The following is a 17690-nucleotide window of genomic DNA, read 5'->3' on the forward strand; positions in this document are numbered from 1 at the left end:
TAGGCTTTCCCGCAGAGCCCTTTCCTGTGGATTACACTGTCCAGTGGGACACAAGGATTATGGTGCTTTGCCGAATTTCAGCCCCAGTTTTGTGCCAGAAGAATTCGCGGTTAGTATCGCGCTCCCTCTGCCAGGATTTTGTGTGGCTCAGGGCAGCGACACATGGCATCTCTAGACTTGGCTGGACAGAACACACCTTGCAGAGCCAGCATGATACCACCTCAGGCCCCTGCCAAGCCTCACTAATGATCTTATCTAGCATGTCTGCCTGGCCATCCCAGGCTCTGCCTCACTCCCAGAGCTGTCCAACCACAATCACAACACTGTGCCAGGAGCTCTTGAGATTCACCCACTGTCCCAAATCATTCAGTGTGTGTCTGCAGAAGAAAACATCTCCTGTGACGCATGCTAAGGGACCAATGCTCCTTGGGGGACTGCTAGCAGCATGTTCCTGAAACACATCCCCGTGAGCGGGGCTGATCCTGCTGGAATAGGGTTCTGCTGACTCACTGGTGCAGGCAGCTCGTTACCCCAGCTGCAGAGAAGAGAGGTCGGAGGAAGCCCCAGGCAGAGAGCCAGGGTTGGGACAGCTGGTGCAAGGGAACCATTATGGTGTGGCAGCCAGAGGTTTAGACAGGTCTGTAGTACTGGAGAGGGGTGACTTTCTGCTGATTGTGTGAGTGCGGTTTTGGGTGGGACAGGGACAGCTTCTGCTTGTACCCCCCATTCTGACTGGTCTGAAATGCGGATGGAGCCAGAGTTCTACTCAGTCAAATAGCCACCACTCCTAAAGCTCACCTGAATATTCCTTCAGTCTGTTCTCCCCCCAGGGCCAGGACTTGCTGAGACAGCTGTATCTGTACCCAAGGCAGCTTGTTCCCCGGATACATGTCCTGCTGCCGTGACATGATTTCCTCCAGAGAGCTGCCGAACAGTGATGGCGTCACAATGGCACTTCTGGCGTGTGTTATCTCCTCTATCGTTGGTTTACGGAGGCCCTGAGGGCACAGAAAATATCTATGAACTCGTGCTCGAATGTCGCACCAGCCACGTGCAGGCAGAGGCAGCGAGCAGTCCTAGGGCATGCAGGCCATGGCTCACGTGGAAGATGACCAGATGGCCCCAGGGCCATGTGCTTACAGGAAGTCCTCACTGCAACAGAATCCCCGTTATGCAAAGGGCATGTGCAAGAACCAGGAGCTCGAACGCGTTAGGCCCCAGGAGAGCGGGGAGGCTGCCGGCTGTGAGTTGGAGAGATTTGGGGGCGGCTCTAGTGTTACTTTCTGGTTCTGTTGCCATGTTCTGATCTTTTCTATTTGGGAAATATTCCTGCTTTCCCTGCGTCCCTTCCAGGATCCACAGTGTTGGGGCAGCAGCAGGGATAAGCCCCATTCTGGGGATGGGCTATGAACAGGTGCTGCTGCAGGGCCAGCAGGGGGCACACATTCATTATAGCAGCTATTTCATTCTAATACCTCTTGGCAATGGAACATGGGAAAACAAACATTCCAAACGCAGAGGCGAATTCCAGGCAATCTCCATTTCCAGGGGATCTTTGTGTGTCCATCTTTCGACATGTAGAAGCCTGATTTTCAGAGGCACTGGGCACCTCCGAAAATCAGGCTCCAGCTGGCTCTAACTGGACACCCAAAACCTGTGGTTTCTGGAGAATGTTGACAAAGAAACTGGCTTAATTTCACATTAGAGAGACAAGGTGGGTGAGGTAATATCTTTTACTGGCCTAACTTCTATTAATTTCACATGGCAAAGGGGGAATTCAAACCGCCTCTAGCGGGGGCTGAAATGACCAACGGCACCATGCAGTCTGCAGAACAGCTGCAGCCCGGCAGAGCTCAGCTCTGCAAACAAGGTTGAGGAGGGGTAAAAGAATAGTTTGCAAACATCCCTCTGACTGCCTGGAGTGCCACGGACAGAGCTCCGGCTGGAGCTGTGCGGAACACGTATCGGTACATTTCCTGTCCTGCCGGGGACTGGGCCCCTGCTACCACCCGACGGATGGGTCAGCTCCTCCCCTGTCTCCACGGAGCCCTCACTGTGCAGAGGCCCCCAGGGAAACGTGACAAAATCCATCCTCTCTGGGATTCATTCCTCAGGACAGGTGCTGCTGGAGGGCAGGCTGCATGACAAGCATGGTGCTCCGCAAAAAGGGGGGGGGGGGGGGAGAGAAGCTGTTCCTGGCCCTCACCCTTCCAGGAATGTTTAAAATAAGACCCATGCCTGCTTGCGGGAAAATGCAGCTGCCAGCCCCACATCAGCCGTCAGTGGTGAAGGGGGAGAGCATCCCCTCCCCCCCACGGGATGGGTGGTTCCTGCTCCACGCAGGGCCTGCTCCTCCCAGGGAAAGCTGAGTACTGTGTTTGCCACATGGGCCAGGAATATTCCCCTACAGGACCTGCCCGCTGGGCCCCACAAGCACCCTGCACGCTCCCTGCTGGTAACGCCCAGGCAGGGAGCTATCAGGGGAACAGAGTCTGGGAGTCAGGCCTCACCCACTGTGTGGCTGTGAATCCCCTCACCCCTGCAGCCCGGTTCCCACCTCTAACACAGGACAGGAGCCCGGGGACCTGAAGAAACCCATTAGTGTCTGGCGTGCTGGAGACCGCGGGTGCTGGAGAAGGCAACGTGAGATGTTAAAACAAAGCCTCCAGGGCACAGTAGGTGCCTCACCTTCTTGCCCCCAGTAACCGCCACCTTCTGCAGCTTCCGGTAACAGAACCTGGCGTACGTGCTGATGGCCAAACCTAGGGGAGAGAGAGACATGCCGGTCAGTCCCATGGCACCACCAGACCCCCAAAGGAAAAATGCTGTCACCACAAATACTAGGTGCTGGGGGTTCTCTTGGCAGGGCCCCTGGGCTCTGTCCCTCCCAAAGAGCTGGGCTCTGCACCCCAGGAAGGGCAGGACACACCTGAGTCTATGGGCTCTGAAAATGAACCTGTACGATTTGGGCAGGGTTTGCACTTGCAAAAGCCCCCAACACCTCCCCCTACTTTCCCTGAGATACAAGTCTGGAGGGGCACCGTTCCCTTACTTAGGGTTACCATATTTCAGCAAGCAAAAAAGAGGACAGGAGGAGCCCCGCCCTAGCCCCGCCCCTGCCCCTCCCACTTCCCGCCCCCCCAGAACCCCCAACCCTCCCCCCGTTCCTTGTCCCCTGACTGCCCCCTCCTGGGACCCCTGCCCCTAGCTGCCCCCCAGGACTCCACCCCCTATCTAAGCTTCCCTGCCTCTTGTCCCCTGACTGCCCCAACCCTTATCCACACCCCCACCCCCAGACAGACCCCTGGGACTCCCACGCCACATCCAACCACTCCCCACCCCCTGACAGCCCCCCCCAGAACTCCCAACCCATCTAAACCCCTCTGCTCCCTGTCCCCTGACTGCTCCGATCCCTCTCCCCACTCCTGCTCCCTGACAGCTCCCCCCCAGAACTCCCGACCCTCCACGTTTCTTGACTGCCCCCTCCAGAACCTCCCTGCCCCTTCTCCTGCCCCCTGGCCCCCTTACCCTGCTGCTCAGAACAGGGTGTTGGGCTCTGTGCGAGCCGGACACATGGCTGCGCTCCCCAGCACAACACACAACCCGGTCCCTGGCCCTGCACAGTGCTGCTGGAGCGGGGCGCGGGGCTGCCGGGGAGGAGGAGCTGCCGGCTCAGAATGCAGGGGGGGGGGGGGGGGAGGAGGAGCTCCTCTACAGCTGCTCCGGAGTCCAGCCCGTGACTTTCCTGCAGCCCTCCCAGCCGCTCGCTCTGCTCTGCCGGGGGAGGGGGGAAATCCCGGACATTTTGAGTGATTTACAAATTCCCCCCAGACGCTATTTTTAGCACAAAAAGGAGGACATGTCTGGGTAAATCCGGACGAATGGTAACCCTACCTTACTGGACACCAAAATTAACGAGTCCTTACTCAAGTGCTGCAGGTGTGTTGCAAGAGGCCTCTGCATTTCTTTTAACAGCTGCTCCTAGCTGGAATAACCTGCGGAGCAGTCTAGTGCCACTGCCCTGGGTTCAGCCCAGTGCCCTGCACCCTCCTGGCCCCGCAAGCAGTACGGCAGTCCTAGCCTGCTGGCAATGCCATTAGAAGCCCAGTCCCTGGGGCTCGTGGTGCTCCGTGTTCCGGCTCAAAGCACCCAGATCTGAACCTGGCATCCCACCGCCGAGGGCTCCCAATGCTCCAAGCACTAATTGCCACCCCGCCGCACAGCTGCTTTGATCATCTGCACACACTATGTGAACCCAGGAGAGCACAAGTGTCTGGCTCCACGTCCCCTTCTGCAGGCACCAGCCTAGCTGAGTCTGGCTCACTCTGACCGTATGTGCACCCTGTCAAAAGAATGTCTGCAAACAGAGCTCATTCTCCAAGTGAGATGTAGGATAAGCACCCTGTACAAGTATCACTGGCAGGGCGCATGGAACTGGCCAATGCAGAGGCTGGGCAGAGGGCCCTGCCCAAAGGAGAACAAAACTTTCCTTAGCCTGAGCCCTCGATTAAGAACAAGCATCATCTACATGCAGAGGGAGAGATCCCTTCCCTTGCCCCTGGTTCTTGCCTTCACATCTCTTTTTGCCAGGATAAAGAGCTGGGAACCCAACTCAGTCAACACATGCACTAACGACTCCGGTTTCATTATCGCTCACCCCTGGAAGCTGGCTCCGAGGCCTGAACCATGGAGCAGAGGGTTTGTTTACAGAAGGGGGTGTGGGCTAAAAATATATTCATATTGTCAACAGAAAAAAAGGAGCTATTTTGTAACTGGCTTCTCCTAACTCATCTGCCTAACAAAGAATCACCCAGGGCATTTGGGGAAGACGATATTGTTTATTGATTAATTTAACCCAGGTAAGTTACATGATACAAACATCAAAAGGATTTTTACTGTGTGAATCCTTAGAGCTGCATAAATACTGGATGGAATAAAACCACCCTGAGTATTCATTAGTTGTTTTAATCTGCTTCATGCCCCACTGATCTTTATTTTCTGCAAATATTCTAGTAAACAAACAAATTTTACTGGTGCAAAGACTCTCCAAATGTGAATTCTGAACTCAAACATTCACAGAAAGAGAATTGCAAAACTAGCAAACAACATGCAAACTGCAAATTGTGGATTTTACATGTGAAGATGCAATTTGAAGTTCAAACTTTTATTGATTAGCTACATAATTCATCCAGTCAGGTACAGAAACAATGGCTGACTCTTATGTAACCCAAATTTCATATGACCCAAAATTTCAAATATGAACTTCAAATTTCAAGTATGCACAAAGTACCATTTGCCAAAGACCAAGAATTATTCACTGGAGAAATGAGTGAATAATTTCAAACAGCAAATAAACGTGCAAGTGTTCACCATTTGCTCACAATGAACTCCCAAGCAGCGAGGTGAAATTCACAGAATGGCTCATTGGGTAGGCAGGATCCCCTGAGCACTATTAACGAATGAAGCAGTGATTACAGTGCACTGAGCCAAGGAGCAAGGAGCAGACCCACCGGGGACAGACCAAGATGACTCGTCTTCTGGTTGTATGGAATGTGCCTCAAGGTGCCATAAGTGAAGAACCGTCATTTCAAAAACTCAGTGTAATTTAGCAGCATCTGAGGGCTTGTCTACACTTAAAAGGCTGCAGTGGCCAGCTGCGCCGCTGTAGCACTTCAGTGAAGATGTTATCTACACAGACAGGCGGGCTTCTCCCATTGGTGCAGGCACTCCACTTCCCCGAGAGGTGGTAGCTCTGTCGACAGGAGAAGCCCTCCTGTTGACCTAGCTCCGCCTACACTGGGAGTTAGGGTGGTGTAGCGTTGCTCAGGGGTGTGGATTTTCCATACTCCTAAGCAACTTAGTTATACTGACATAAGGTCCTAGTGTAGATCAAGCCTTAGACATGAAGGCCTCCTGCAATCTTCCTAGCAAGTGATACATGGCCTGGAACATCAATGCTAGGATTACATTGGTTAAAGACTGGAAGGGAAACCTTCATATGTTTACTTGAAATCGGAGGCCTCTGGATCTTGTACTTTCTGCCTTACTTGATGTAACAGGCACTAGTCTTGTATGCTGGGACTTTCAATCCTGCAAAAGTTGCTGATGGGCATAGGCTGCAGGACTGGGCTCATGGAGCTACAGGTACAAATGTTTATTATAGAAATAAAACAGGCTGATAAACCATAGGGCAGGAGCAAAGCCAGAAACTCAGCTGTAACACAACCACCAACCCAAGTCTCTCAGTGTGGGCAATAAGATGAACTAGAGCTTTGAGCAGCAGGTGCCCACAGATGAGAAGGTTACTTGCATGTAACTGGACGTTCTTCAAGATGTGGGGTCCCTCGATGTATTCCAGACGTGGGGGCACATGCGCGCCATGTGCCTGAGTCTGGAGGTATTTCTTAGCAGTGTCCATTGACCCACATGGATACAAAGCGCCTCCTCATGCTTCCAGATAAGGGCATCAGCGGTAGTGCGTGTCGACACCTCTCCAGTCTCCCTTTGACCATTCTGGAATCCAGTCCAAAGCAGAAGGGAAGGAGGGCGGGAAGTGCAATATAGTTAGGGCCCACACATCTCAAAGAACCTCCAGTTACAGGTGAGGAACCTCTTCCTCGAGTGCTGATCTCTACGTGTATTCCACGAGTGGGTGACTCACAAGCAGTGATCAGCACGGAGGTGGGTGCAACAATGCCAATGTAAGTGCAATCTGCTGTACGGCCTGGCCCACGGCAGCATCTGTAGCTACCGTTTGTGCGATGGCATAATGTGTCACGAACTGTGTGGACTGAGTGCCACATAGCCGCGCGACAGATGTCTTCCCAAGGCACGTCTGCCAGTGAGGCCGACCTGGTGGCTGGCACTCACACAGAGTGCACCGTGACTTTATCAAGTGAGGCTACTTTTGATTGGTTGTAGCATTTGCAGACACACCTGAGACCCATTTGGAGATTTGTTGGGACAAGATGGCTTGACCCTTGGACCGTTCGGAGATGGCCGCATATAGCTTCATCGATGTGTCGAGTCCTGTGTAGGTAGAATGGTAGTGCACGGCGGATGTTGAGGGAGTGCAAGGTCCTGTCAGCAGGGGAGGCATGTGGTTTGGGATGGAAAACTGGCAGGTGGATGCACTGATTGAGGTGGAACTCCGACACTACTTTTGGAAGGAATTTAGGGTGCAGCTGTAAGGACCCCTTGTCCTTGTGGAATATCACGTAGGGAGGATCTGCCATCATGGCTGCTAGGTCACTGACCTGTCTGGCTGAGGTAATGGCTACCAAGAATGTCACTTTCGTCGAGAGGTGGGAGAGGGAGCATGCTGCCAGCGGCTCAGAGGGCGGTTTCGTGAGGGCGGAGAGAACGAGATTAAGCGGGGTGTGGGCTTGAGTACTGGTGGAAAGATGTTGCATAAACATAAACCCTTCATGAAGTGGACGGTGGTGGAGTGCGAAAACACTGCGGTGCTGTCCACAGGAGGGAGAAAGACATTGAGTGCTACCAGGTGCACCAGTACAAAACTGAGGGCTAGGTTCAACAATTTGAGGGTGAGGAGGTGGTCAAGGACGACTGGACTAGACACCATGCTCAGTGAGCGGTGGTGGCGGTGAGCCCATACTGTGAAACGTTTCCATTTAGCTCGGTAGCAGGCTCTGATGGATTATCTCCTGCTTTGGGTATGGATTTCTCGCACCAGGGTAGATCTTTGACGCCCATCCAAACATCAGGCTGTGAGGTGAAGAGGGTCCAGACTGGGTTGACAGAGCCTCCCCCGATCTCATGTGAGGAGATCTGGGAGTGTGCAGAGGCAGAGCAGTGTGCAGGCAGAAAGTCTAAGGAGGTCCATGAACCAGAACTGACAGGGCCAGAACAGGGCTATGAGTAGGCTGGTGGCACTGTCCCGGCAAATCTTGCGTAGCACCCATGGCAGGTGGAGAATAGGGGTAAAGGCGTAGCAGAGGAGGGGAGGAGGAAAGCATCACCCTGAGAGCCCTTCCCTATCGCTCCCTTCCCTATTGCTCCCCTGGAACAATAGTGGGGCAGCTTTCGGTTTTTGGGAATAGCAAAGAGCTCCCAATGGAGGGTGCCCTATGTTGCGAAGAGGTGCCAGAGCGTGGCATTGTGTAACTCCCACTCCTGATTGAGCTAGAGAGTCCCACTGAGTGCGTTGGCCAGGGAATTCTGGGTGCCCGGTATCTACACGGCTTGAAGTGTCATGTGGTTCTGGATGCACCCGTTCTAAAGCTGGACTGACTCAGTGCAGAGGGAAGGAGACTTGGCGCCTCCCTGCTTGTTGAGGTACACCACTGCCGCGATGTTGTCAGAAAGCTACTGATCGCGGAGGGTCTGAATGAGCATGAGGAAGGCCTGGCAAGCTAAATGGACTGCCTGCAGTTCTAGCACATTTATGTGCATACTGTCTTCCTCTGGCATCCACACCCTTGGAGCTGCGTGGTGGTCTAAGTGGGCTCCCCAACCCCCAACGGAGGGGCGCGTCATGATAGTGGCCTGTGGTGTGGGAGTGGCGAAGGGGGTGCCAATCATGATCTTGGAAGGACTGGACCACCATGAGAGGGAGGACACCATGGCCCAGGGAACGGTGAAGACAACGTAGATGGAAATGTGTGTGTAGTGTCACCTAGGTGCAGGCTGCCATATGTCCAAGGAGGGAGTGGCGGACCATGATGGCCATGTGAACAACCAGGGAGCTGGGGTTTGGATGGGTAAAAAATCAGCCCCTTTAGCAAGCACAAAATGTCTCCTCTCTGACAACTTAAGTATGGGGAGACAGGGGGCAGGGGCATACCACAGTGCTCGCACCGGTTGGAGGATGGCCTCATGGATAGGTAGGGCTACTCGAGAAGGCTCCTGGTTTTGGAGTATATCCAGGAGTTGATGGTGTGGGTCCTGAACCTACTCCAATGGGATGTCCAGGTCTGCCACTACCCTCTGGATCAAGTCCTGGTATTAGCAATGGTCGTCCAGCAGAGAGAGCAGGAGAGGGATGGTCACCTCATCCGGTGAGGAGGATACTCCAGCAGGGACCAGAGGAGCCGGCGGAAACAGTTCGATGTCTCCCTCCTCTTTATGCACCGACAGCGCTGGTGGGTGAGTGGAGGAGGGCCAGTAGGATGCCTGAGATGGTGCCTGGCATCTGTGGTAGGCATCCCAGGGTCCCCAGTATGGCCAAAAGGAAGCGTCCCTTGGATGTGGTGGGCCCCACAGGAAGCGGTATCAGGCCTCCGTTTTCAGGTCGTATGCTGGAGGGTAGGGCAGTCTAGGCCATACATCCAGACTCCAGTGTGATGTTGGGGAGAAGGAAGATTCCGGCTCCAAGAACTCCTTGGACTCCAAAGATGGTTCTGGGAAGGTGTGTGGGGGGGACCGTCAATACCGGAGGGCTGTGGTGTGGCACAGGAACAGGCTTCTGCGGCAGCAGTAGAAAAGATTTGTCCTCTGGAGTTGGGATGTTGTGGATGAGCCGGACAGAAGGAGAAATTGTGGGTAGGGAAGGATCAACTCTTCTGTCCACAGAAATGGCTCCGAGCATCCAGAGGTGCGCAGTGTGCCTGTGGAGATGCCAGAGGGGTGAGGATGATGGTGTCTGTGGAGCCAGCCTGTCTGGTAGGCGCATGAGCACTGGTGGAACAGTCAGCACATGTGCCGATGAGCATTCCGAATGCCTGGGTGCCAAGGTTGCCATTAGTACTGTCGGACCCAGTTTGTGTCTGGCCTTACCCTTCACATGTGGAATCTTGGGCCCAGTCCAGCTGCATCCCCATGTGACATCTCCCCTGACTTGGCACGGCTCGGGGAGGAAACGTGCAGGGAGCAGTCTGGGGCGGGGATCTGCTCTTGTGCCTGGCAGAGTGTTTTTTACTCTCATCCAGGACTTGGCCTTGCTCTTTAGTACTGCCAGTTCTGGGCCCTGCACGGTGCGCAGAGGGGCTCCCACTGCCAGTTATGGCTGCTGTACAGGTTGGGTCTCCTGGGCCTGGATCTGAGTACATCCTTGGTCTCATGGCTTCCTCCATCAGGTATTTACAGAGGTGGAGTTCATATGCTTCCTGGGTGCGGGCCAGGAAGGACTTGCAAATGCAGCAGCGAGCCGCGACGTGTGCTTCGCCAAGGCAGTAGAGATATTGTTGATGCTTGTCACTCACAGAGAAGGAGCACGGGTAGGAAACACCATTTTGAAGCCTGGAATCTGGGGCATTGTCCCCGGAGCGGGGAGATCGTCCCTGAACAAGGAAAGAAAACTACCCTAGCTAACGAAACTAGAGAAACTATATAAAACTATTTATGACAAAGCAAAAATGAGTCACTCTCTTAGAAAGTTCGGAGCGCAAAGGAACAGGAGGTTCTGACTCAGGCCATGTGGCAGTCAGAGGGAACTGGAGAAGTGTTGACTCGCACTACCGATTATGCCCTCGGCTGGGAGTGCAAAGAGACACACTATGCACGTGCGGGTCAATGGACACTGCTAAGAAATACTTCCGGACACAGGCGCATGGTGCTCATGTGCAAACCCATGTGGAACACATATAGAGACAGCATTCGAAGAGGAAGAAGGGACTGTAGATTCTCAAGAAAGGGACGTCAGCAGGATATCTCAGAACTGCCAGCAGTTCCCGGCACACTGATCTCAGCTGCCATGATGGGTCAGAAGAAAGGGGATCCCTCAAGCAGACCCACCATTATAAGCAATGGAAAGGTCATAATGAATCTCAGGTAGAGCTGAGTGAATGATGGATTTTTCAGTGTTGGGGATAAACAAACCTCCCCCCCCCCCCAACACCCCAATCTGGCTCAACTGGAAACAAAACCAATTTTTTCAAAAATTTTCATTCAGTCAAAAAACTTAAAAAAATCATGTAGAATTCACCAAACCATTTCGGCTGACTCAAAACCATTTTTTAAAAAGTTTTTTAAAAAGCCATCTTTGGGGTTTCTCACCTTTATGAGTTTTCTTAAAATGGCCAAATCTGAAAACAAACTGTTGTATTGAAATGAAAAGTGAAAATTAAATATTTCAAATAAAAAAAAAAAATTAGACTTTTTGGACAAAACCATTTGTTGACTTCAACCAACATTCTTGAATGGTTTTGGAGCCCTGAAAATGTGCTTTTCAGTGAAATTTCTAATCGCCCCCGAAATTTCACCCAGCTCTAGTCCCAGACCCTCCAACAAGCTGCTGCCCAGCGGCCAGCTCAGGTGGGACCCAGACACATAGGTAGGAGGGCGGGTTGCATCCTAAGCTGTAACGTCTACCTTGCTGGTTTTAGCGCTCTCCTGCGAGCCTGTAGCCTGGGTCAACAGACTTGGGCTTGTGCTACTGAGCTAGCAATAGCTGTGTAGATGCTGGACTCAGGCTGGAATTCAGGATGTGAAGCCTACACAGAGGGTTGGCTTCAGAGCCTGAGCCACAACTTAAAAGCACTGTCTACACAGCTGTTGTCAGGGTAGTAGTGCAAGCCCAAGTCTGTCGACCCAGGCTCAGGGACCCGCTGCCACTGGCTGCATAGACATACCCTGATTCGCACCTCTGCTATACTAATTGAATCAGAACTCTAATGCCTTAGTTGGAGTCTGGCCTCCCTGGAGTACCAAAGCTGATGAATCTGCAAAGACCCTAAACTCCCCAAGCTAGGATGGATGCAGGTACTTTTATTGTGATGGGGCAAGGTGATGGATTCCTGTCCATCCAGCATTCCCCCAACATGGACAGCAATCACTGTCTGTCTGACTGGGGAGAGAGGTGGCGCTGTCATGCACTCAGGGTACATGCTGATGTTCTCAACCCCTGCCTAAGGTTCTGGGGTCCATGTGGCATAATGCACAACTCCAAAAGGGGAGAGGAAAGGCCAGTGAATTCAAGGGGGAGCAGCTCCCTTCTCTTCTCTTAGCCAAACGCTAGAGAAAACCATCCCCATGTGTGGGAGATGCAAGGGTGCAGAATGCAGCTCACATCAGACTAGCATAGGCTCGATGAAATACAGTAGAACCCCAGAGCTACGAAGACCTCAGGACTGGAGGTTTTTCATAACTCTGAACAAAACATTATGGTTGTTCTTTCAAAAGTTTACAACTGAACATTGACTTAATACAGCTTTGAATTTTACTATGTGGAAGAAAAATGCTGCTTTTAACCGTCTTAATTTAAACGAAACAAATACAGAAACCGTGTCTTTTCCTTGTCAAATCTTTTTTTTTATAAAAACTTTCCTTTATTTTTTTTGTAGTTTACATTTAAAACAGTACTCTACTGTATTTTTTTGTCTCTGCTGCTGCCTGATTACGTTCAGTTCCAAATGAGGTGTGTGGTTGCCCTGTCAGTTCGTAACTCTGGTGTTCCTAACTCTGAGATTCTACCGTAAGGAAATATTGTCACAGCACAGCTCGGCTCCTTAGGAGCTTTAACAAGAAACTGAGACACCCCCCTCCCAGGAAACGGCTGTTTAATTTGCCCTACGATCAGCTAGCACGGAGGGTAAAGAGGCTGCATAGTGCAGGCAGTTTTCACAAAGCTAATCCCCAGCACAACAGAGAGAGAGAGAGATCTGCACTGACTGAACACTGATTACTGATCCAAAACTGTTGGCCTTTTGTTTCATTTCAAGCCAGACCCTAATTGTTTACTTTAAAGGTGTGTATAGATCTACCCATTTGATTCCCTGCCATGTCCAAAGCTTGCTTCAGAGCTCAAGACACTTGGGTTTTTAAAATCAAACACACTGTATTAAAGAACAGCTTTCACTCATCGTATAATTTAGGTGACCCCGTCACAATTTCTGAGCTCTGTGAACCTGTGCCTCTTAGAGCGACTGAAACCTCTCTGGCTGTGAATTAAATAGAGGGCAGCCTTGCCAAAAATATAATAAATAGACAGACACTTCACAGAGGCCGAGAGAAACATGCAATCACTCTCTCCCGCATGCCCGCACAGACATGTTCATCCAGCAGCCAAACTAAATTCTCGAGCACAAGGCTGAAAGAAAAATGTCCTCCTGGCTGGGTTCTGTGGTTTGAATACAGCAGCTGGAAATGAAACACTGTAAGCACACGGCCTGGGAAAGACAATGAGAAATGGACTCCTAGCCCAGTCTCTTGCCTTCTTCCTCGAGCCACACGGGAGGAGGTAGCTATCTCAGAATTTTCATCCCCAAGGAAATTTGGAAGCAAAAAACGAATTAAATGCACAAGCTCTGTTAATGCAGCGTTAGATTTGAGCATTTAAGTATACGAGAGCTAAGGTCCCCCAGTGACGCTAATTGAGCCATATTGCACGTATGTTGTTACAATGTATCCACCTCACGTGTAGTGGCGTCCAGTGCATAAAATAGGAGACGGTAGATTGTGACTTGGCTCATAAGACGAGAACTATTTCATTCAATGAAATGAAGAGGTAGCCAATTCAAAACTGCCTATAAGAAATACCCTTTCTCCCAATCTGTAATTTGACGATGGAACTCATTGGCACAGCATGTCTTTGAGGCTAAGGAATTAGTAAGATTCAAAGAAGGGAGGGACATTTACACAGTTAATAAGAATATCCAAAGTTAATGGATACTGCTAACAAAACTTCTGGAGGAGAGATTAAGCTTCTTGCTTCAGGGCTTAATCCAATTTCAAATTATTAGGATGAGGCCTCCATGGACAGCAAGCTGCCCCGGGGGATAAGCAAGACCCTTGCATGACAAATCAAGCCAATGTTTGATCTGTTCTACTCCTTTGATTGTCAGAACCTTGGGGCTGGAGTTCTGATACGTTTGGGTCAAAGCTCCTTTTCCCCCAGGGCTAACAATCTGGCGTAGTCAGATTTCAGGGAGAAGTAAAAACAGGAAGCAAACCCTAGGCAATTGTATCCTTGAGGGTGGACTCAGGACAGGGGGCCAAGCAGGCTTGCCTTAGTAGTCTATACGAGGAAAGGGAAGTCTGGCTGTCAATCTCCTTTTGGCAAGGCATGTTGGGAAAGGAAAGGAGTCCAGGGTCTCTATAATGTCTGAGGTAGTTGGAAGGAGAGGGATGTTGAACTGACAATGCTGTGGGAGGTGAGATCTGTGGTGAATGCATACATGGACTTGGAGGTGCTTACCTATTTGCATATTACACTGAGAAACTCTTGGGGTTTTGATCACTGTACAGCTTGGGCACTGGTCACTCTGTTACTCTAGATTGCACGGATGATTTAACAAACACTGTCTTTTTGAGACTATACCTCTCTCGGTCCTTCCTTCTTTACCCTAGCTTTTCCTGACCTCCTGCCATGCATACTGACAACAAACATAGGGTAAGTTTGAGGCTTCTAAGCTTTGTTAATATACAACTAGTGCCTGAAGAAGTGTTACAAACCCAGCACAGCATCTCAACAACAGAACCACAAACATGCTTCTCACCTTATCTGCCATCTGATTCCCTTAAAACTTGCCAATCTCAGCCCCTTCAGTAAGTGGGGTGAGACTGCAGAGCAAATACTCTGAATTTCTTATAAACACAAGAAACCAAGTTCCTGCTTCACATAAACACTCTTAACTATGGAGCTATGAGCAGCAGCTCTATATATGTGGCTCTTAATTGTTCTACACGACAGTACACAACTAGAATACATGAGACAATAATTCACAGAACAGTTTTAAAAATAACACTAAAGAACTCCTAGTCCGCTGAGGAAGAAAAAATCCTTCCCACATAAAACAGATAAGACATGTGCAAGTTTGTATTACTGCTGGGCCTTTTGGCTGTTGGGTATCCAGATGAGGATGAACTTGATGACCTGGTAAGTTTTCACCCTGAATGATTTGTTAAAAAACTGATATTCCAGAAGAGGCTGTAATTACCAGTGGAACGTAACTACCAGTGGGATTTAAGCCACCCCTCCTCTACTGAGATCTTGAGGAATCTGAACAGCAGACTTGTGACAGTGACATCACCACTACTATAAACAAAAGAGTCTAAACTCAGGGATTTCAATGGAATGTAGCTTCCAGACTCTGTGTCATCATTCACGCTGTCAGCAAAACAAGGAATTCAGAGCATGTAGGAGCTTAGGGAGATGGCAAGCTTTCTGCTACTGAAATACACTGACTGGACTGGTGTAGGAACACAGACAAACTTACTAGAGAAGATGTCCACTGAAAAGCCCCTTTTACATACGTCTGTGATTCTCTTTGGTTTTTCAAATCAGCCTGTCCTTGACACAGAGAGCTCCAGACCCTGGATAAACACAGAAGCAAAACCAAAATGGAGCTACCCTGCTTTCATAGAGCCCCCAGGCTCCTGTGTCCTCTTGCTGACAACCATGCAGTATCCACTGCTCCATCCGATTCAGAGAAGTCTAGCAGGGCCATGCAGAAAACAACAGAATGGGAGGCAGACTTCACAGGGTGAGCTGGGGAAGAGACTCTCTAACAGAAAGCAACAAGTGGATCTGATGGTGAAACTCTGATGCTAGCTTCAAAATGCTGGAAAGCAAAACTGTATGAAAGCCCAGCTTATTCAGTGCAGTCAGTATGTAAAGGGAGTAAGTCAGTTGCTGCTGGATCTGAACGCATGACAAATCAAATCACAGACAGCTTAAGGTGAACTGGGCTCCCTGATAACTCTGACATGGGACTGAATAGCCTCCCTCCAGACTTGGAGCCACAAAACTTTCAAGGGCTAAACTTAAAGATAAACCTTCTTCCACTGCATGAGCACATTCTGAGCCTGTATGAAATCCAGGTAAATCCACCCCTAAGCATCACACTAGCAATGGCTATTTTAAAAACAGAATAGTGCTAGTGGTCCTGGAAGTGAGAGAAAAGCCCTTTTTTCCTATTTCCCTCATGCCAACCCAACAACACAAGCCAAAAGAAGGAAACACCCCCTCCCATTAAAGAAGCTGCCCTTTTACACCCAGCTAACATCCAGAGGAGAGAAGGAACAGATCTTCTCAGACGTGGCATGAAAACTTGACAACAAAATGACAACAAAAATGCAGTGAGTGCTGTGGACTTAGAACTATGACATGGAGAACATCTGTGCTAACATGGCAGCCGGATGGTGCTCAGGTGTTTCTCTGTAAAATCTGGGATTAGATCTTAAGGATGTCAGTTTGCAATCTAGCATTGTTAGAATGCCTTTTGTATGAGAGACTTAACAACGGCTTTTTCCTTCCAAGGAAGGGCCTGCCTATACATTGATAGAAAGCACTAGTGTAAAAAGAGACTTGTACTAGTGCAAAAATCCCGGCATGGACAAGGCCTGAGATCTCTGACTGTGTTTCCAATTACACCACTGTTTGGTGGTGTACTTCAATGTGTCTCATTTGTAGCTAATGAAAAAATCAACAGCAGAGATACAATGCTAATTATGTTTCTCTAACAGAGCCAAGCAACTCTCCTCTCTTGGAATTTTACAAAAAGTTTAAGTTACTCCTTTTCCAAACCCTGCAGTGGTGCACTGATTTCTCATTTACTTTGTTTCCTTTTAAAGAAGAAAGGGAAAATATCAGGTGCCTCTAACATGCCTCTGCCTATCTGCAAAGCACTCCTGACCCCTTGTAAAAGGATGTACCTGCCCTGTAGACTCCCCTGCTGGCTACGTGTGACTCTGCAGCCCCGTGCTTCAGTTTCCCTTCTCTCAATGTCCCTTACAAAGCCCATATAGTCCAAAGGTATAAGAAGAAATTCCTCTGCTGGGGTCCTACTTTATTAAGTCAAGATAAACTTGAAATAAAGTCCCTTGGCCTGCAGTCTCTGCCCTCAGTTCAGCAGATTGTACAGATCTCCTTCTGGGGCCTGTGTTTCTGAGCTCCCAGCTGCTTCCTTCAGGAACCCTTCCAGCAGCTCTCGTAATTCTGTCCCTTACCTCCCTGGGCGGAGAGAGGTCTGTGAGGGAAAATTTAGCAGGCCTTAAACTTTAGTCAAGGCCCTGAGTTTGGTCAAGCTTGCTTACAGCCCTTGAACTAAGATCCTGCTTGTTTCTGTGTACAAGGAGCAGAAGGAGTCAGAGTGGAAAAAAATCCCCAAACAGAACAATTTGTAATAGCCCAAGCTTAGGAAATATATAACCGCAATAGCGCTGTTAGAAAAGTCAAACCGCAAACGAACCAGGCTGTGAATAACAAGAAGGGTGATTGTTCTTTTTGCTTTTGACCTGTATTAATTTTGCTACGTATTCCAAATAAGGTAATTAATATGGAAGTATGTGTGATTTATCTGTGGTTTTAAGCTTTAAAAAGCTTGTGTGTTCCTGGACTCGGGGGGGGGGCAGCTCCAATAGCTGTCACCCCCTGCACTTGTAATCAACAAAGGGCCTCAGGCTGATCTGATTGAAAACACAACACGTGGATCGATTTTTTCCACATCAATTGGTGCCGTGACTCGGATAGACAGTGACCCCGAACACCGGAGGAGCACGAGCTGTTCCCCACTAGACCCCGGGCCCATCGGAAAGGTAAGAGACCTTTTGAAATCTCTATTTAGGATTTCTGGTGGAGCACCACCCATAGGCTCTGGGTTCGGGTGAGTTGCACATTCTATTCGGACTTTTTGCTGCCAGACATGCCTGACGCCCTTCTGATCTGTTCTGTGCTGTACCCCGGGAAGAGCCAAGTGTGTGGCTAGATAGGCCTCTGACTCTATTACTGTGTGCCAGTGTGTGTGTGTGTTGGTGTGAGAGTGATCTGTTATAAGGGTCACAGGAAGATG

At 50.0% G+C, this 17690-nt stretch overlaps 1 protein-coding gene across 1 annotated transcript in view; it reads right to left on the reverse strand.

The window, feature by feature from the left end:
- Nucleotides 1-17690, reverse strand: part of LOC128846615 (rho GTPase-activating protein 39-like) — a 131828-nt gene that overhangs the window by 5705 nt on the left and 108433 nt on the right. The window contains 2 exon segments of the mRNA XM_054045844.1: nt 799-998; nt 2689-2762. Coding sequence (XP_053901819.1) covers nt 799-998; nt 2689-2762 — 274 coding nt within the window.

The sequence above is a fragment of the Malaclemys terrapin genome, chromosome 12 (genome assembly GCF_027887155.1).
Source record: "Malaclemys terrapin pileata isolate rMalTer1 chromosome 12, rMalTer1.hap1, whole genome shotgun sequence".
Classification (NCBI taxonomy): Eukaryota; Metazoa; Chordata; order Testudines; family Emydidae; genus Malaclemys; species Malaclemys terrapin.